The sequence below is a fragment of the Athene cunicularia genome (assembly GCF_003259725.1).
Source record: "Athene cunicularia isolate RWA chromosome 2 unlocalized genomic scaffold, athCun1 chr2_part1, whole genome shotgun sequence".
Classification (NCBI taxonomy): Eukaryota; Metazoa; Chordata; class Aves; order Strigiformes; family Strigidae; genus Athene; species Athene cunicularia.
In genome coordinates, this window is record NW_020799095.1 from 31165247 (window position 1) to 31187357 (window position 22111).

General features: G+C 36.6%; 1 protein-coding gene across 1 annotated transcript in view; it reads left to right on the forward strand.

Annotated features, from left to right (window-relative positions):
- Nucleotides 1–10155, forward strand: part of STAM (signal transducing adaptor molecule) — a 34437-nt gene extending 24282 nt beyond the window's left edge. Inside the window, exons 11-14 of the mRNA XM_026843470.1 lie at nucleotides 1936–1990; nucleotides 2321–2474; nucleotides 4452–4627; nucleotides 5702–10155. Coding sequence (XP_026699271.1) covers nucleotides 1936–1990; nucleotides 2321–2474; nucleotides 4452–4627; nucleotides 5702–5951 — 635 coding nt within the window. The 3' untranslated portion in view covers nucleotides 5952–10155. The remainder of the gene's footprint in view (nucleotides 1–1935; nucleotides 1991–2320; nucleotides 2475–4451; nucleotides 4628–5701) is intronic.
- The last annotated feature ends 11956 nt before the right edge of the window (nucleotides 10156–22111 follow it).

Here is a 22111-nt window from a genome sequence, read left to right on the forward strand (position 1 = left end):
GAGCTTGTAGTTCTTGGATATCTCCTATCTTTCCACATCCATCTTGTTCATCATACCTGTAAATGAATCCTGTTTTAGGAGCTGCACATCTGTGACATGTCTGCATGTTTTCTAGTTCCACTAAAGCTAAAGGCAAGTAAAAAGAAACATGAATGGTTTTATTCTTTCAAGTACCAAATATAGCTGTAGAGACTGTTGTCTAAGAAGCAGATTGCCTATATCTGGTCCAGGACAGAGGCAAAGAAATTAAAGGTATGCTTGTCAACCATCCTCCAGCTATGGCTTACATTAAGATCTCTTTTCAAAACACATTGGGAGATCATTAGAACAATGCTGAATTTTATATTAACCTGGTGGGACTGCTTCTAGAATCTGAAAGCTGTAGTGTAGTCAGATGGCTGCTCCCCAGCTAACCTACAACAGTGCTTGCCAGACATGTGGCTGCATATAGTTCTACAATGCCATATTTAAGACTACTTGTACACTCATGTAGATCTTGGGGAGCTACTATTTTTGACATAGATTATAGGAATTTTATTATAGATGTGTATTGGATCTTGGGATCTTGGGTTCCTCCCAGTGGTCAGGTGCTTGATCAACTTTTGGCAAAAAAACATTTTCTCCTGCCATCCAGGTGTCCAGTCACAAATGTCTTTAAATTGGAGAGCTCATCACCACACTTCCCAGGAGCCTAGGGTTTGTGGTTGCCAGCAGTTCAGTTATCATGTTACCATGCAGACATCTAAGCAATTCTTTTCATGCCTTTCACAACACTTTGTGTTTTATGTAAATATAGGCTGAACTTACATCAGGTTTTACATCTTTTCCCAGCATTTTTGCCAACATATTACTGATCTCAGGCTCAGAGAAGCAGATGGCTGCCTTTCATACAACTCCTCTTTCACCTGGAGTTGCCTTCAAGGAACACATCAGTGATATTGTTTCACCTGTCAAGGTCCAGAGGCTTTCAGCCCCTTCTGCATCTCTAATTTGGGAAAACTGGGAGTGAAGACTGTATTCTAGAGCTGCTTATAATGCATTTAGACCATCATTGATGCCAGAATCTTTTTTTGTCAACTCTCAATTTGAATGTTGAGTGGCTCTTGGGACTAAATAAACCTCTTAATTAGTAAATAGATCATTGCTTGGAAAAGTGGGTACATTTTGCATTCTGGAGTTGGGTTAGACAGTAGTATTCCCTTTCATCTTCCTTGTCTGTTTATTTTACATTTTGACGAACTTCATCTTTCTGTTATTTAACTGAGGTTTGCTTGACAGTTACATGAACCCCATGTCCTTGTGCTGAAAGTTGGCAGGGGGTGCATTTTTGTTTATTTTAATGCATCTTCAAGTTTTTGTGTTGTTTTTTGCACATGTTAATGATTTGAAAAAGCCCTCTTCCCTCAGTTAGGATTCTAGTGAGATAGCAATGTGCTATGAGGGTCTTTGATACACAGATGATTTGAATCATTGCAACCTGTTTTCCTCTTCGTTGTTTTCATAGATAGTCTTTTTGCTAGTTGAGCACATGATCTAGGTTGCAGTGACAAATTTTCCTCCTTGAAGAAGAGATTACCTTTCAGCTCTTCTTTTATGTAAAATAGTTTCAGCTTTACACTTCCTGGACATTAAATATGTTTTGTTACACTATATATTTTTTAATGTACTTTTAAAACTGTACCACTTCTAAAAGCTTCAGCTAGATCTCATTCTTAGATTCATGCCATTAGTTAAGCTATCACTGCATTTAATTGTTGAGACTGCCATCATTACCTCTGTTACTATAACTTTTTTGGAATACAAATTATAGTAATGATTTAAAAAAAAAAATTGTACCAGCATCTACACATTTCTGATAATTTTAAAGCTGCTTTATGACTTTACAGTATGAAAATCTTTATTACCCTGGTATATGTTAATGTCTTTCTATTCTAGCAATGTGTCACCAGATGGGACCTCTCATAGATGAAAAGCTGGAAGATATAGACAGGTAAATGTGTTTTGATTCAAATTAAGATTCATTCTTAGAAATACTCATGTTGTTACTTAATGATACCTTAATCATTTCTGAGAATACTGGCAAAGAAAATAGGTGTATTTATTAGTAGCTTTTCATCTGGGAGGAGTTACGAAAGGTTTTTGCCCTAGTCACATAGTATTTTATACTATTGTACTGTTTGACATTCTGGCACTTGGCAGGAATTGCTTCACAGGCAGTGAGAATATTTTGCTTATCACAGCTCATGAAAGTTCCCTGTATTGTCTGTTCTGTACTGAAGTTATCTAAATCGTAGAATAAACTGTAAAATATATTTTCTAGGAAACACTCAGAACTCTCAGAGCTCAATGTTAAAGCAATGGAGGCTCTTTCTTTGTATAACAAATTGATGAATGAAGACCCAATGTATTCCATGTATGCAAAACTACAAAACCAACAGTATTATATGCAGTCATCTGGTGTTTCTGGCTCTCAGGTATGTATGCAACCTTTAATAGCCATGGACGTTATCAAGTATAATACATACTGACCTGTGGTTGATTTCTTATAAATTGTAAGTGATAAGCAGTTTTTCATGAGCTAACTTTTTACAAAACTTACTCAAATATTATTTTTTATGGTATACTTCTCTACATTACTAAAATATATATGATATATGAAGTGTGGTGGAGCATGTTGATTGCAAGTAATAATTTATTTCCTTCTGTTCCCACCGCCATTTCCCTGAGTTGGAAACCTCTTTTTATGATCTTTGTTACCATAATGCTAGGTTAAAATCATCTTGCTGCCTCAGAGATAGTCTCAAATGAAAGAGCAGTGTTTTCTCTCAACAAAGTATGTAAAGTAAAACAAAACATTTGTTTTCATCTGCAAGCTTTGGGTATTCTCCTTTTTTAAAGTTCTAACACTTTTAGTTCTTGTCTGTTCAGTTCTTTTCAATCAAGGAAGAAGCCCATCCTGTGCTTTGAGTTGCACATAAAGATTAAAGCTGCCAGATCTTTGCATTGTGGGTCAAAGAAAGTAAAGAACCAAAGGACTACAATTCCTCTTTGAGACTATACCCTCCCCGCTCTAAAATCAATCTCATCTTTTAGCTTCCTTTTTTTGAAATACCAGTAGAGGCCATTTAGCATTTAAATTACTGAATTATAATTCTTCATGGGAGCATTTCCATGTAATTGACTGTTATCTCTGAGTAGGTCTTTTGGGCTTATTCATAAAGCATAGTATTTTTAAAAGGTCTTTTAAACATTTAAATGCTTATTTCCATAGTCTAATGCACACTTGCTGTATTCTTTTCTTGTTTGTAGGAATATGTACCATTTCAAATTGCTTTTTCAATAATTCAAATCAGCTTATTAATACCTGTGCAGTATTATATAAACATTGAAGCAGATTTAGTTCTTTATAACTTCCTACAAATACGAACTTTCTTTCAGTGTTTTTTAAAGAGGATGTATGTTTTTGCAGTGTCATTAAGCAGAACATTGTCTTCTGTTCATATGTGATAAGCAATCATGTCGTGACCAAATCAAGTGATTCTGAAGGTTTGTAAATGGGCATGTTTCAGGGAATTCTTAAGGGAAAAACTGGATTTTGAGGTGAAGATGAGCCAGTATAAAGTTCTGAAAAGTTGGGAGTTCTTGTACCTTTGCTGCCTTCTAAAATTCTTTTGCAATATTGATAAGCCTTGAATGAATATGTCATCTGAGATTCATAGATTTTAAGATAGAAGTGCTGTATATCGTAAACTTACATGAACTCAGTTGTGCGTAAGACCTGATATTTTCTTCCAGTAATTTGTGTTAAGCCAAATAATTCATGATTGAACAAAAGCATAAGGTTTAGAAATTTAGTCTCAACTTAGAATACAGTTGACACATCTAGTAGCAAGCTTTTCCTCTAGTTGCAAAGCATTACCTTGTTTTCAATTGAATTTTTCTTAAGACCTTTTTGCCTTCTGACCTGCTCAAACAATTTTACAGTGGTAGTCTCAACAGTTAAATGAAATGATAGCTTAACTAATGACACGAAAATAGCACCGTATTGGCTTTCCATTTTAATGGTTCTACTTTGTGAAAGTCATCTGGGCATCAAAAAGTATGCTGCTTTGGACTGCTATTTGTTACATAATTTGAATCCTTCAGTATTGTCATTCAAAAGTACAATGAGTGATAGTCATTAAAATAAAATTTGGAATACAAGTCTTTCAGTAACCTATTTCTCCTTTTTGGTACTGGTGCCGGAGATTAGAAATGTAAATAGTGTCCTTTGATAATCTGGTAATTTTTTCTTATGGCAGTAGAACTTAATAGAAGACAATCAGTTGCTTTCTCTTAAAACATGTGTAATGAAAGGTTTGAGACGCTGTGTTTAAATTCTGAAGTCAGATATACCAAATGCCAAATTTTCTTGTGTTTTATTTTTAATATTTATTTATTTATTTTCCTAGGTTTATCCGGGGCAACCTCAAAGTAATGCATATTTGGTGGCAGGGAGTGCACAGATGGGCCATATTCAAGGCTATAATCTTCCCCCCGAACAGCTCTCTTCTCTCAGCCAAGGCACAGTTACTCCATCTGCCAGCTCAGTGCTGCCTGGTCAGCCTGCACAGACGTCTTACTCAAAGTAATTTAAAATATTTTCCTATTCAAGTTTAAATAGATTTAAACATAAAGGACTACAGATGATATTTAAAGGATATTTTTCTTACAGAAGTATAATTTTAAATACAACTGAAAGATACTTCAGTGCAATTATTTCCAGTGTGCTTTTAATTGGTGTCATGTATTTGGTAAAAATTTCTGATAAACTTCAAAGTTTTCTGTTGTTTTTATAATTTTCTCTAATTTATTTCTTTATATAAAAGAAAAATTAGAGAAAATGATGTAGACATGACTGATTTCCCCCCCACCCAAGATAACTTTTAATATACATTTAATGATAAAGGTCATTTGCTGCTCTGACTGGCTTTGCATAATTTCTGAGATGGTGTATATTGTATTGTTCTTTTTTCAAATATCTTAGTGTGGAAGCATGGGGAGAATTCTGCTCATTTTGGGAAAGAAGTGAATGGGCTATGAATACTTACTAAAACTTATACAATAAAGGAGCTACAAGTGGCTTTCTATTTTGGGTGGGGGCCTAAAGATGCAAAGCTTTGGCTAAGCTACCTATAGTGTGAAAAAGTTTTGAATTGACCTCAGGAAAAGATTAGGAGGGTTTGTTTTGTTTTTGTTTTTTTTTTTTCCTCTCTGTGTAAGTTTATTTTATAGAGTTGGGAGAGACATCTATCTTGAGTTATTAAAGTATTTGTTAGTGTTTGTCCCCAAAGTTTTGGGGTGGTAATACATATTGATGAAGCGAGTTTCCTCATACTGCACCTGACTTGTTTTGCTATTTAAAATGGTTGGGGTTTGTTTTTTTCCATGAGTGGAATGGAAGATAGATGGGCTTCCACGTTGCACATTAAAGTAAAAGAAAGTATAGATTCACAGTCTAGTTTTAAATCCATGGAAGGTGTGCTAGGTGTGTTTAAATCTGAGGAGCATGTTTGAGTTTTAATTAGAGTATTTGTTTGCTACAGTTTTAAGCAGTCCAGAGTTAGGAGACTTTTGTATGTAGATAACGAACAGCTGAAGGGGCAATAAATTACTGCTGTTCTGTTGGTAACTTATTTTTTTTTTTTTTTTTTTTTTTCAGTGCAATGGTTGGCTCTGTTGCTGGAAATACTTACTCTAACCAGGCTTCAGTGTATAGTCCACCACCTGCTACTGTTGATGTTGCTTCTTATCAAAATGCTGGAACTAATGTGTCCCAGGTGCCAAACTATAACTTAGCATCTACACCTCTGCCACAGACAGCAAGCAGTCAACAAGCACCACCACAACAACCACAGCCTCCGCCATCTCAACAGCCACAACATAGTTACTCACAAAAGGCTCTGCTATAGGACCCAGGACTTCTGATTCCTAATCTTTAACCTCTGCTAAAGGCAGTTGGCAATTCTATGAGTCTCTTCCTTTAATATCTTAAACTTTGTTTATCCTCAGCTTAATCTTGGTGAACAAGTTCAATTTGCACTGACTTTTTAGGATTTTTTTTTTTTTTAATTTTGCAGAGGAACAGATATATTTAGGACATTTGATTCCTTTTAAAATGCCTAAAAATTGGTACAAGGTTATTTATGTCTGGTAAAATTGGCTAGTCTGTGAAAAGTCAACACTTGCAAACTGTTGTGGCATATATGTTATGTACATAGAGTGTGTGATTGCAGTAGTGGCCATTTCGTATAGCTATGATGATCATGTGAATATATTTAACTCAATGTTTAAAAATAATTTACTTCTTTATTTTAGTCATGAACTGACAATTTCATAGTTTTGTCTAGTTTTATGACATATGTGGTGTCTTTTTCCAATGCAGGAAAAGCAGTAATTCTGTGTATCATGGTTACACTTACAAGCTAAGTTCTATATATGAATTTACAAACTTACCTGAGTCTAGGTTTCATTACTTCTTGAACTGAACACAAGTGTATCATGACTATTAGATGGCTTATCTACCAAAGTAAACTAGTTAACTAGTAAGTGATTTGGGGGGTTAACAGCAAATTATGATTCTGCTTCAGATATAATTAATAACTTAAAACTACTATTTAGAGGCTGCTAAACATATCATGGGACCATGCACCAGATCAGGATCTTGCATTTTATCATGAAAAGCATGTAATTTATTTTTTCCAAGTTCTTTTTTACAATAAGATCCAGAACTGTATTCTATGTGTGTTGGTAGAGATGACACCAGAGACAGAGGAATTGAGTTGGAAGCGGAACGATGGATTTTTAAACTGGAACACACAATATGAATAACACTACTTCATTCAAGTCTTCTTAATTAGAATACGGAGAATTATGGACATTTAAATCACTTTGCTGAACAAACCTTCAGGACTTTGTTTTATCTCTTGTGGCCTTGCTTAGCAATTTGTTCTGTTTACTGTTCTTACACTTCTGCCTTAAACATCTGTTTCAATTTCCAGTTGTACCATTTGAGTTTATTAGCTCTTCCATAGTATGAATAGTTTGAGGCATTTTATTTTCATTCACTTTCAGGTTACTTTGAATTCTCTTCTGCAGCAACATGCGTTAGCATTTTTTTTAAACTCTTGCATTTCTCAGTAACTTAGCCAGGTGGCTCTTTAAGGCATTGATATTTTCTTTCTGTAGCTAAAGTGCTATAAAAGGAGGAACGCGTTAATGGAAGGCAGCATTTTAGATATGTTTTAGATGTTTGATCAGTTTCTTGTACAAAGACTGTTTTACTTTGCATTTGTATTTGTATTCAATCTGTTAATGCATCCTGGTTTTCTCTTATCTTTTGCAGTGACTCTAATTCCACTTAAAGCAATAGTAGATGGCTTCAACATCAGAGATGTGTTTTCAGTCTTGTTAGTGTGTATGTCAGAAATTGTTCGCTTTTGTGTACGATATTTTAGTGTGATGCTTCTGGAATTAAATGTTGCAGTTGTACATACTGTAAGCTGACCTTAGTTATCCCATACACTCCTGCATCTGTCCACAGTTACTTAACATGCCTTTGTTTCACTGTTTTAATAGACACTGGTATTTCACCTTTTAATGCTTTCAGATGACAGCTTTGCATAACTTCAAACAGGGGTGGTTACAAACATGTGCCCATAGCTGATATGTTCCAGTTGTGGATGTTCTAGCCAGCTGGCTGTTTTGATACTAGTATTTTTATGGGTTTTTTTCTCTAGAATTCTTAAGCACCCTCACAAACTGTCATTACTTCAGTACTTGGTGTCATCACAAAAGTCTGTGCAATTTGAGAGGAAGTACTAAAAAACCCACTAAATCCAAGATACTGTGTCATAGATAATTTTTAATAGATCGAAGGGGTAAATTTCTTTAGAAATGGCATGTAGTATCATTTAGATAGTGTTTTCTATATCCTTCAGGTACATTATTCTAAAATCAGAGAAACTATGTATAGAAGTGTGTAATTTCTGCACAAACGTGAAAATAACTTTTTAATCCATACTTCTTAGGCCCTGATTCAAGGAGAAGCTTGAAGCTTTGAAATAATCCAGCTGACATTGACTATTTGTATTCTTAGGTTTTCACATGTTGTATCACATGTTCCCTAATAACGGCCTATGGAACCTCTGTACAGAAATGACTTGGCAAAAAATAATTTTTGCTACTAATTTGTCTTTGTTTTTAGAATTTTTGAAGTCTTCTTTCCTTAACACACAGAAATGCTTGTTCCTGGCTTCTCCTTTGAACACTGAAAACTTAAATGTATCTTAAGTTTTTCTGCTTTCTAACTTACATATTTTGGGCATTTATCCATTTTCAAGAAAATTAAAATCACCTTTCATTTGTGTTCATCATGACCATAAAACACTTTCTCAAATGCAATGCCACTATAAATTCAATATAATGAAAGTTGAGAAAAAAAGATGGCCACTTTTTATTTTTCTTCTTGCCTTTATTAGAGTCACTGCTCTAAGGTATCTCCTGTAACAAATTGTGAATTTTAGTTGAATTGGAATAATTTTTCGTTGTCCACAATTAGTGCAGTAGATCACTAGTGTCTTAGCATTTTTGCTGCATCCATCAGATACAATTTTCAGATTAAACTTGGAGCTGTATTGCTTTGTGTGGATTTATCTCATTTAACAGGAAAGATTATTTCATCTTTTTGTTTGGTGGTAGTATTCCATGTGCTAGATATTGTAAAGTGATGCCTCTTCCTACCTTGCTAGATGCTGTCATTGCACAAACTCCTTCACTCATCCTAAGTGATAATTTAGCAATTATATTTCAGTTCACCTCTTCTCTGCTGGTTTGGTATCATTAACCTGGAGATGCCACTCCTGGTGCTTCTCTGTTATTTATTCTGATAGTCCTCTTTTATGCATTGTTTTGACCAAGTTCACATATGTTCTGTCTTACTATAGTATTGAACACTGAAATATGGGTGAGAGGGGGAAAGTACATGTACAGCTACTGTATCAAAAAGCTTTTTAGCAAACAAATAAAGTGTCAGAAAGTTAATCTATTTGAAAGTTAAGAATCCCTGGAAATATGTTGTTCACGTTCCAGTAGAAGATCTAATTTTTGAATGTCTTGTTTCTTTACATGTAAATTGTTAATGAAATGCTAAAATGTTTTCATAATATTTTGTATAACCGTTTGTTATTTAACCCTTTCATTAAGAAATACAAAAATGTAAATTAACTTCAGAAGGAGTATTTTAGTGGCTTGGTTGTCATGAACTGGAGCAAACTCTGGAAAGTGCCTTCTGTGCATTTTGCTTCTATAAACAAAGCTTGTTTACCCTTGTGTATCATCTCAGTTTGTGGGCATAAGAAAGATGTAAAGATTTACTGTAAAGCATCCTGGGAAAAATAGTGAGGGAGCGTGTTAAAATTTGCTACACTGACGTCATGGCAGCGTGTTCAAGAGTGCGCAGTTGCAGGAACAGTGGCAACATTTACCCACCTCTGTTTAGTAACTGGTACCCATGTAGATGTGTGTTTAATGTCACTGGCCATAGTACATATGGACAGCAGTAAAAAAACAGTAAAAAGGAACAGAAGATAAGGGTTGACCCCATGCTTCTCAACAGGTGTGGAGCAGCGTATTGCCTTCATGGAACAGTTACTGTTCATGAATTGGGGGAACTGAAAGAAATTTGAGTAACCAGAGCTTCTGAGAATTCTGCCAGACTGCAAATGCTTAGATGTAACAAAGGAGATAAATTTGTTTCTAATAGCATGTACATATTTTGCTGATCAAATCTAGGCTGCTATTATAGTTCTCTGATTTCATCTAGATGGCAGGAACATCAGATTTATGCTGGAGAACTGCTTAATACCTCATTCTCCAATTGTTTTAGTATTTTCACTAATATCACCTTATTTTTCACTCACACTTCAAAGATATCCGTGCAGTCTTTACATATAAAGGTCTTACCTTATTCTTTGTCTGCTGGGTTTCACAGACAGCTACAGTGGCACTTTGAATTACATAACTGCAGCTCCCTTTGGAGAAGATGCATGTAACTGTTTTGAAAAATAAGGGAGCATCATTTTTCCAGTTAAAACCAGGAGGATTTTTTTTTTTTTTTTTAAAGAAATAGGTAAAGTTCCAAAAACCTAACAGCAGGCAGAATCATTTTTTACTCTGTTATTCAGTCTTGGTAAAGCTGACCAACTCCACACTACAGCTAGTCCTTTTTCAGCTGCAATGAAGAAAATTAACCTTCATGTGTGTACTATCCAACACCATAGTAAAACATGGGAAGGCCTTGAAGTTTGAACTTTTTTCTTCAATATGTAAAAAACCACTATGTATGTTTTTGAAGCCTTGTTTCTTAAATTAGGCTGTGTTTTAAAACATTCCATTTGCTACTATGTAAAACTGCAGATCTGAAGTTCACTCTTCATGCTGCTACCTTGGCAAAAAGGTGGCAGGAATTCTTGTTCTTCTATCCTGCATGTGCTTCTGAAAATCCATATAATTTTTGTCTTTGTCATGAAAAGGAAAAGAAGCCTGCTGCAGTCTGCTTTGGTTTTAATAAAGTGTACGCAGTAGCAAAGTGCATTTTTGGTTTTGTTTGTTTTGATGCTCCCTTTGATGTTGGCATATGTATATATTTAGATATACTTCACTGTTGTACAAGAATTGTTTTAGTAAATAACACTATTTGTAAAAACTGTTAATTGTTTTTGGTATGAATGCAAAATTAAAGTTGGAGTATTTAGTTCATTATGTTGCAAAGTCAATTTATAAGTTTCGTGGGAGAATAATCAAAAAAGGACTTCCTTTGCTGGAAGGAGTTGAAGATGCAATAGTCAAAGATTTTTAGTACTTAGCTCAAATTTTCTGATTTCAGGTGGGGTGGAGGTGGGTTTTTGGTTGTTCTGGGGACTTTTTTTTTTTTTTTGTATGATTTGATGCTTACACATGGGTTATATTATTTTTACTTTAAATTTTTTAGTCTGTCCTTAACTTCCTTCAGCTAAAATCCAAGTAATACATCAAGTATGCTGCATGTCATCTTTTGATAAGAAATACAGCATGAATATTTTAAAGAGGTGGTAAAGAACAAATGAGAACAACTGTATCTGTAGAGTCTAATGTATATATTTGCTTACACATCAATAAGAAAATACTACTGGCATCTTGACAGTTAATTTACACAGTTATTTGACAGTTAATTTCATTTCTGATGACAGTAACCCAAAGTAGTGTAAAACTTGTTTGGCTGATCTGTGAAATGTGTTGAAGATCAGGCTAAAGCCTGATATGTGAATCTACACTGCTGCTTAAAATACTGTCACAATTGAAACTTGGTAGTCTTGACATGTATGCTGTGTTTTTAAAACAATGTTAAACTTCACAAGTTTCTTGCTTAAACCAATGTAAGCATCTGAGATCACGATGGGACTTTGGGAGAAGTGGGCAGCAGTTTATCAGTTTGGTATGTTCTTGGGGTCTCTTCCTAAAAATGAGCTAAACACCTTAGAATAAGTGATTACGTGGTCTGTGAGTTAATTCAGTATGATCATTTATGTGTTTCAAGAGCATATCGGTTCAGCTGTCAGAATTAAAAGTCCTACAGATTGTGTGGAAATGAAACATGTAATAGCTGATTTGGAAGAGGTAGGGGGAATTAATACTGAGTTTGCTTTACTGCCCCTCTCTTTTGGATAGAAAACAGTTCTGTTTAAGATGCCTAGGATGAAAATACAGTTTGAGAGTTTGTCCCATAGTATGGAAAGCTTTTTGTAATATCTGCTGCCATGAATCTGGGCAACAGGTAAAATAAGTATCAGTCTGTGTTTGTGGGATCAGACCAACTATCTTCACTTTTGATGAACTAGTTTGTATGTAATCTCTCTTTATAGCAGTCACTTTGTATCGCATTATGAAGCTGAGGACCTTAAAGTATAGTCTTAACTACTGTAGCTGTTTTTCAAAATCTTGTGCTACTCTGTTGCAGGATAAAGACTTTTCTCTCACAATATTTGTAAATTTAAATTATCTGGATTATTTTAAGTCAAGGCTGTTTTGTTTGATACTGACAATGATCTGTGTTTTAAGCAAGAAATGAGAAATAAGCCATTGTGAGAGAACCTGTGGAGAAACTTCTACTGATTAAGGCTGATTTGCACTTTTTAAAATTCACATCAGTGTTGGGAGTGTACATGGGCAACATGCAATAATACAAAAAAATCATACAGGGGGGAAAAACGGTGGATATGTATTTCCAGTTGTAGATTGAAAGCCTCTTTAGAGTAAAATCTCTTGAGTTAATACAAAATACAAGAAATGTAGAGATCCTAGCACATAATGTTTTGCTTTAACTTTGCTTAACCCTGTTAAGCATGAATTTTGAGTCCTTATGCATGTGCCTTTATTTCTAGTCAGTGCAGGTTGGTGTTTATGCCCCATGTTCCTGAGGTAAGCGACATCCACTACCTTAGCAGCTGTACTTTGGATCCTCCTCATAGAGGGTCCTACTGAATCCAGTAGGAACAAGCTGTGTGGTTGGTAAAGCATGTCAGCAGTCTGACACTGTTCACTAGCAGAAACTCATTTGACTGGTCAGTGTCTGTATTGACCACTTTCTGGCTATAGGAAGCACACATATCCAGAAATGGAAGCCTTCCATGTATGCATGCCTGGCCACTTAATTTTACACAGTATAATTTATAGCTGTTTTCTCAGCTTGATTTACTAATAAGCAAACAGATCTGCCCTGACTGCTACTGAAATCACACTGGAATCTATTTCTAGCCAGTTGTGATGGCTCGCCCCCGACTCATGCATCCTCAGGTATTGACGGATTATGCAGACATGTTTACTTTTGCCAACTGTGTGTCAGACTGTCCCAGTTTACTGTGCTTCACAAAGGAGTGGGAACATTTAGATCCCTTGATTTTAATATCTTTTAGACTTGCGAAAATGTCCCCAAATTAGTCTTTTTCTTTGTTCCCCTGGTGACATATTCTTGTAGCTGATGCTGGAAAATTGTGGCAGAGTTCATTTAGGCAAACCCTTGCAGCAGAATACACGTGGCCTGAGGAATATAGGTAATGTGATGATTTACATAAAAATATGGTGTTTTACATAAGAACAGATGGAAGTCTCAGCTCAGCAGAGGACAGAGAAGTCATGGTTCTCTGGAACTGTGTAAGAACACAGGATCAGTACCGACCATCTCACTGAAATGTGCTATTGAAAAAGTCAAATGGATGTTTTTCAGATATACCATAGGTGTTGTCTAAGAGGCTCTTGTTAGGGGTGTGTTTGTTCAGAGGGCTCTTTTTGCTCCTGGTATGCTGACAAAAAACAAATAGTGAAGTTTTTCCTTTAACGGAGTCTATGATCTCAATTCATCATTTCTTGCAGCTTCCGTGGAATCGTGATTTAGATTATCTGATTGTGTGGATAATGACACTCAAGTAGGATGCAGCATTAGTGATTTTTTAAGACTCCAGCTCACTTAACTGTAAAGTAGATTAGACAATTTTCATTTAGAAATTTATCTTAGTAAGCTTGTTCTCTCTCAAAACAGACATGCTTTCTGCTCTTGAGCACTTCTTATCTTCCGGATAATCAAGGCTTCCTGTAAATGTTAGCTGTTCCTTCCAAGGTTTCAGTGTCCCACTGATCGCTTCGGGGGGCAACTATTTGCCTTGGTTTCTCAGACGAGTCCCTGGTTTTGCCTCTTCCAAGAACTAGACTCCCTTGAATTTGTCTACACATGAGGCTCAAACTGACACCAAATTTGTTGCTTGGTTTTCTTTATTCAGGACAGATAGTAGGTAGTAAGCAATTGATTGCATATCTGTAAATGCACTGAGCTGAGCAGCATTCAGCAGGACCCTTGTAGTTCTGCAGCAGCGATGTAAAGAATCCAAATCCCAGCTCTCCTGTGTCTATATGTATATTCAATCAGTTCCATATACTATATGTGTTTCCTAACGCCTACCTCCTTCTTTCATATTTTCTCATACTTGATCCTTATAGTAAGCATGCCCACAAATACTGATAGTAAATCATAAATATAATTAATTTTGTATATACATATATATTTCTGCATTTGGACATTTCCACTCTGCAGGTTGTCTTTCTATAGTAATACAGGCATCTTCTTGGGCCTTTAAGTTGTTTTCTGAAATGCAGACAGTCCCACTCTTTAATCGCTGAAGTACTGTATCTTTCCCTCATTGCTAATTCAGTCACACAACTGCTACAATTGGGCTTTGTATTTTTCGCCTTTCTGTAATGTTGCTTTGGCCTACAGTGTACTCTTCACATAGCACCTTGCCACAAACTCTGGCTCATCATTTTCTGATTCACTTCATATTTTGTTCATTGGTGGTACAGTTTCACAAGGGAAATAGCCAGATTTCAACCCAGGAAAAGAACACTTCTGTTTTGGGGAACCAAAGTTTGGTTCTGAATGGTTTAATGATACAAGCTGGTACTTGCATTCTATTTTTTTATTTTTATCCCTTACAGGATTCAGAAAGGCAATTACTTTAGTATGTATGGCAAGGTCATCCTAAACTTTTATAATTGGTTCACCATACATAGTGTGTTGTTTTTAAGAATTTGGTTATGTTTATACAATCCCAGATAGCATTTCAGCTTTCATCCCAGCTAGACCATGCACTTTTGCAGTGTTTGTCTCTGCTAGAGACTTTGTATATTCTTTCAACTCCAGTTTGTCACTGAGGTCTTCATGGGATGGAGGGATGCATGGAGGGATGGATGGAGGGATAGATGGGGAATGTAGGTGAAAGTTGATTGTTAATAGTCTAAGTGCAAGCTATCACAAATCTGCATTTATCAAAGTTTGTGTCTAGATTTTTCAGGTGTTAATTTATATCTTCCAAAGTGAAAGCATGTCCTTCAAGAGCATAGGGTTGCATTCTGCAACTTCCTGAAGAAAGATGTTTCTAAATCTGTGACAAATAGGGATGTACTTCCAGAACACCATGGATTGCTTTGACAGTAAAGTATTTTCTTTTTTTTCTACAGTGAGTTAATTTAAACACACAAATCACACAAATTCCAAGTAGTTATAAATGATACATTTTTAAGCATTATTGAATGGCTGCAATTTTTACCACACAGGTAGATGAGGACTCCAAGCTTTTCCAAGAAACAGTCAGTCAGTGCTGCTGGGACTATTCTCTTTGACATGGCCTATCTTTGAAAATAAACTGCTAAAGAAGTTTCTGTTATGCAACATTTCTAAAGATAACAAACAAAATCTCATCATTGGCTCTTAATTTCTTTCTCATACTTTACTCAGGAGGAGGCTATTTTAATTATTTTAATTGTACCTTTTAGGTAGAGCAAATAGAATAGATTTAAGTGTTTAAAAGTAAATGCTTTCCTTTGGAAGTCATTGTTTTTAAAGTGTCATACTGTGCTGAACACAATATTCTGATGGAAGTGTCTCTGCCTAATTAGCTGACCCTATTAAGAAGTGGAATTTGTAATAGACCTTGTAAGAGTTTCCACTTATGAATAATAAACAGTATGTTTCTGTATTTTTTATCATAGTATTTCAGTTATTGATCTGTTCCCTCCTCACATTTTTCTATTAGTATTTTGAGTAATTGTAATGATTTTTTTTTTTTTAATAGAGTTTACATAAAGGCAACTTCCAGCTAATAGAGAATTGCATTCATAAAATAGGGAGTCAGCAAGGGGTCCAAGGACAGCACCTTTGTAACCATGTTGGGAGTGCCCATCCTGGCCTACAAACTATTCTATTTAACAAGTCTTTTTTTTTTTTTTTTTTTTTTTTTTTTTTTTTTTCTTTTTAAATTGTTTAGTATTAGGTGGAAATAGTGAGTCCTTTCCCTCTCCCATTTGTATCGTCTCTTTTTCAAATAAATCCATAGGTCTGTTGTCAAGATCACCACGTTTTTGTGTACATTTTTCTCATATTTTCTGTCTTACCATACATGCCTTCCTATGTTTGCATTTTCCTTTCATTTTTATCCTAACGAACTTCAGCTTTACTGATCTCAATTCCTAGGAAGTATTTCAGGCTGCAGCCAGCTGTGTGATACACAGCTCTCCTCAGTGTTTGGAAATAACAGTTCACTATTGAAGATTTGATGTAAAATCCTCCTGGGGTCTGCCAGCAATCTTGTTTCCATCATTGCAACAAATCATTGATTTGTTTCTGGTTGTTTTCTTTACTAAGTTTGATTTTTAAAATGTTTCTGGTCACTAATGGACACTTTGCAGTTTCCCTCCTCTAAGTTCAAAGAGAATTGTTTTGCTAAAACAATTTGGACATGTGCTGAATTGGAGTGTGTCTTGACAGTGATAATGTTCCCATTATCTATCAGAATTTTGTATAATCATGTCAGTTTAGTCTCTTACAGTCTCTTGTTTTACCTATATAATGCTGGTGCTGATTATATCCAGTTTATAATCTTGGAACTCCTCCTTCCTTTTTTTCTGGAATATATTTGGGTCAAATTTTACCTGTAAGTAGCAGCTCTGATTAGAACTACTTTCAGTTCATATTTTTGATAAAAAGCAGGATAAGCACCACACATTCCCTGGATGCATTCCAAATACCCGTGCTTATGGGGACCTCCATATCCTGGGCTATTGTTATGCAAAGGGCTGACACCAGAAGTGTGGCTCCACATCACTATTTTGACAGTGCTCCAGACTGTGTCACCACACACTTGTTCATTCTAAATGAGGGACTGGAAGATATTAGGTGCTGGCTGGTGGATGCCTGTGGAGTTAATTTTCTGTATCTTTACTAATAGCAAACTTGTTATTACAATTTCAATACAGTTTCACATATAGGCAACAAGAAAAAGTATTGACCTCCTATATAGGCATTTTTTATTTTTTTTTTAATGTTCCACTGCTGTATTAAGGAATAGGATCTCCTGGTTCATTAATGCCAGTTTGGTTTTTGTCAGCAGCCCTACTTGCATGTTCCACAACAATAAATCCTGTAGGGTTAAGAATCTTTCTTATCAACAAAGCCTGTAAAAAATCTCTCTTTCATGATTCTCTCCTAAGCCCTGGGATCCTAGAGGACAGCTGTAGCATTGTCTACATATTGGAATATTTAAGCCCACCTTGTGCACTGAGTTTACTGCAATATCAAGATCACCTGTTTTTTGTATTTCTATTGGGGGCACAAAGGAAAAAAAAAAAAAAAGACTTGGCCACAGAGGCACAATAGTCTTGGCTTAATTTATTTTAAGAATAAAAATCAGCCGTGCATAAGGTCAGCATCAGCAGTGCAATCCTAAAGAGTTTGTGTTTCATCTGAGAAAATTGGTAAGAGAGGATCTCTAGCTCTTTTGATTGGATGCTGTATTGAGGTATTGATGAAGATGTCACTTCTAGCACACACTTTGCATGGATAGTAGTCTTTACTTCACTGATTCAGTGATCTTTCATTGATTGTGACTCCCAATGCAAAACTGTAAAGGATGTTGTGCTATAAAATGGATCTTGACTGCATGTGAGGAACTGAAGGAGTTAATGCCTCAAACATTCACTGAACTGTTTGCTGCACTGATCTTAGGAGGACTGCTAACCATTGGCTCTGTTGTGTAAGTCTGATGCTTTGCATAAGCGATGCAGGCCTTGCTGGCGACTATGCCCTTGATAAGAGGGGAATATATGTTCCAGAAGAAGCCAAAGGCTGGATGGTTGCCCAAGAAGCATGAAGTCAGCAAAAACTGATGGTAACTGGGGGAAAGGTAGAGGTGACAGAGGGAGATCGTGACCACTGACTCAACTGGATAAAAGGATTAATCCACACTCTTCCCCCTCAATGCACACGCAGAACCCATGCTCCACCTTTCCTCATCTCTTGTGCTAATGAGTTCATGGAAAACTCACCTCTCCTCATCTGGTATGCAAATCAGACCATAAGACTAACTTAAAAGATGGCAGAAAATGTTGCTGGGTGTGCACCCACCACCCAAGATTATTGGACCTGAGACCACACTGGAACCTGAGGTGGTGGTCCATGTTCTTTGACTCTCTTTCTCTCTTCTCCTTTTCTTTTCTTTCTTATAAATTTATCAATAAGAGGCCACATCGCTTCTTATCCTTTTCCAAGTTTAAGTTGTTTCTACTGCAAGTTGACCAGTTGTTTGTTGTCATTCCATGTTAATTGAACCCAAGAAGATCACAAAACTGTTACGGCTCCCTGGGCTCCCAGTTCAGGTCATAACACCACAAATCTAGCCTTCCATAATTACCCAGGAATACTTATTTTGCCTGATTTTTTCAGCTAAACCAGGCTTGTTATCCATAGGTCACTACAAGTATTTGGGCTATCTTTATTTTTAATACTTGTTTGTCTTGCAGAACAGAAGGGACAGCTGTTGAAGGTATCTGTGGTAAAATATGGTATATAGTAGTCAATCTTTTTGGGTAATGTTGTACTTCAGAATAGCAGTGACAAGTAAGACTGTGATGAAATGAATTAATCTCTTAGGACTTCATGCCAAATTTGTCAAGCACTGGCTTCACTCAGATTGGGTATGACATGTAGGGTAGGGTCTCAAGGACTTAAGAATGGTGGAGGAAATGAAGGAAAAAAGTAAATTAGCACTTGAAGTGGATGGTACAATCAGGGGAGACAAAGTAAGAAGACTGTGCAAATAAATAAATCTTTAATAATAAAACTTTGTTTCTAGAAGCACATGCATGCTTTGTATAGAGAGGATTCATCCATAAAAATACTTGTCTGTAAACCAAGCAGTACTATAAGTCTGTGTAAAAAGTAACCTCTTTATTAAAAATTATTAAAACAAACAAAAATAAGGAGATATATATAGGCAAGTCTTTCTGGACTGTATTCTGACTCCTATGGCACGCGATATCCTGAGCACTTCAAAGTTCATCTTCAGTTGCTTACATTTGCACTGACTAGTTTGTAGGGAAAGTCAGGTTTTATGATTTATGAAGCACTTCAATCTTTCTTTCCCCCTATACCTATGTTTGCCATTTGCCACCTGGGTCTCAGCTTTAAGAGTGTAAAGGAAGCATGGGATGTATATATGGAGCATGGTTTACTATATCCTGCTTCACTGCCTGTATGACATTTGCTGATTTGGTTTCCTGTAAAAACTGATACATCAGCTTACTTCTGGTCATAGATAACAGGCAGGAAGAGCTGCCAGGACTCCTAAGAATAGTCTGTATAAATCCTCCATGCAGCACAGAGCTGAAGTGAGTGTTTTTATTTTAGGAAGAAAAAGCAAATGGCATGTTTTGATACTGCAGAAGGAAACTGTTCTCAGAAAATACAGATATTTTAAGTGTTCAGGATTTCAAACCCATTGCTCTACAGAAAGCTTAGATAAGATGACAATGTCAGTATGAAATAAAATAAGAACTAAGTTGTTGTGTCGTTGCTGTCTTGATTGCTTGGCAGGCTGCCATAGTGGGTCTGCCTGAGCAGTTACAACACTGTACTGGTTGAAATAACAAGTGGCACAGTTGCCGTTGTACCTTCAGAAACAGACTGCGAGGATCTCTTGCACTGAACTGAATGCTGTGGATATCTAATTTCTGGGATTGCTAGTGGAGGTAATCAAATTTAGGTTTAATAAGGATAAGGATATAATAATCACAGAAAATACTATCCTACTCAGAATTGTTTTGCAGGGCAGGACGTTTTTCAGCTAGGGCCCAGACTGGGTGCTGTTGCCTACCGTTTTGGTCCTTTACATGGTTTTCAGAACCATGTTGGAATTTGGTTCCCTGCTGTTCTGAGGAAAGCTTTCACGATTGTACTTTACTGCTCACTCTGCAAACAAGTGTTATGATGGGGAACATTGCAATCTTGCCTATGAGTGGGCACCATCCTACAAGTACTGATTGACCTACACAGAACGCTACGTCAGCATGACTTAAATGGGTGAAACAAGGCACGCAGTGACTGTGCTACGTGCCACGAACGTGCAGAAAAACAGTAGCTGAGGTTAAATTCCAGGAGCTCTGGATTCTAGTCCTGTTTGCACATCATGAGAGTGCTGTTTCCCTGGATTCAAAATCTCTTGGCATAGCTCCCGGGAATCTGGACTATATCCCTTTCAGATTTTACAAAGTCAATATTCATAAATATTCTCAAGGAAATGCCTGTTGAGTCTGTTACATAGTGGTACAAGATATTTTACTTAAATATCAACATTTAAAAATATCTCTTTCAATGGGAAACCAGTTGTACAAGTAACACTGAAATTGGCTGTTTTCCTTATGTATACAACAGGTACAGCTTGGCTTTGAGACAGTGTGAGATTTTCTGACTCCTTGTAACACTTCTCAGCACGAGACAAAAAGGTGATTCAGTCTCTCTGCTTTTTTCATACCAGGGCATTTCTGCTGAAAATGCTACCCGGCAAAATGCTGCAGTGATGACTTAACATTAGCATGCTTCTGGCCCAAGCCAATCATTTCACTACTGGTTTACAGGGCAGTTTTCAGATGGCACGTTCTCTGGGGCATTGTAGTGTTCTTCCTGTATTTAACATGTTGCTACATTTCTTCATAACTTTGGAGCTCTTGCCAAACTTCTCAAAATTCAAGGCAAGGCTGTTGAATTTCCCAGAAATTATGATATACAGACGCAAACTCTCCCCTCATGTTTTCTCAAAACTTTGTAAAAGGAAGAGAACTGTTTGTTTCTATCTTCTCTTTATTTTTCTCCCACTAAGACCCAGTGCAGGAGACACTGCATTGAGAGGAGGTGGTAAGGCGTTTATCTCTTGGAGCAGCACTTCCCTCAAGTTCAGCTATGGATGAGCAGATGGAAGTAGTGAGATGCAACTCCAACAGCTTCCCGAGATCCAATAAGGATTAAAGCCCAAGGTGTTTTTTACATCGGTCCCAGCCTCCTGTTTCAGTATGTGCCTTCTCACAGCAGCACTCAGCATCATTCCGGCCCCTCTTCACCCCCCGACAGGTCTGCTCCTGCCATCAGAGCTACTCCCACACACCAGGTAGTACCAGTCTCCCTCCTTCTACTCCTGTCTCGCAGGTCATCCTCCTTCATGCATGTCTCTTCAGACCACAATCTATAAAATTGTTACATGGCTTTTATTTCATTGGTGATAGGCTGGAGGGTAGAATAGCTTTGAGACTGTCTCAGCTACTTTTCGGCTCATAAACTTCACTATATTCAATACTCAATATACACATCACTATATTTGCTCCTCTAGTAAGGAGTGAGGTAGTAAGTATCTCATTTTCAGAGTAGGAAGTGAGGGTAGAAATGAAGTGAAACATGGGCTTGCTAAATTAGGCACTTAGGACTGGCTTTGTGGAGAACTGTGTGTTTATCAGGACTGGCAATGTTCCTGGGTGACACTGCAGCGACAGGACACGTGCTGCGCAGATCTGAAACCTACTGTGGGAGGCATCCGTCTCTGTACACGTGCCCAGATCTAATGCACCCTGCTGTGGTCTAATGAGTCATCCTGTCTTGTGAATCCAGCATGACAATCACTTTTCAAACAAACTTGGTGAACTGTGTCTGAATGCATAAACAGTTTTGGACTAATCAAGATGACATTATTTGGTGACTAAACAATGTTAAATAAAAACATCATTATCAATCTCAGACATTCTCAGGAGAGACAAACTTAGTACATTTATGAGTAAAATGCAGGGTGAGCTGTGGTGGGGCAGAAGGCCATCTTGCAGTTCTGGTGCTGGCCTAAAGGGAAGTTACTGAGAGGGATGGTTGGTCTCTTCTGGCACAGGACAACCGAAGCACGGAAATTTTATTCTGTTCTGCAGGAAACATTACCAAAAGAAAAATCTTGCTGTTGAAATAAGAATAAACTTTAGCAATGTTCTGCAAAATAAAACTTCATTTTTTTCCCGTACTATACTGAAAATACAATAATGTGTACTCAGTGACTGATTAGTTTACATAACACTTCATAATATTTTAGTTTTACTGAGTTAATTTTCCGGTGCAAAAAGATTTTTAAATTCTGCAAAAAATGGTGAAAAAAACTTTCAGTCAGCTTAGCCTTAAGGAGTTCAC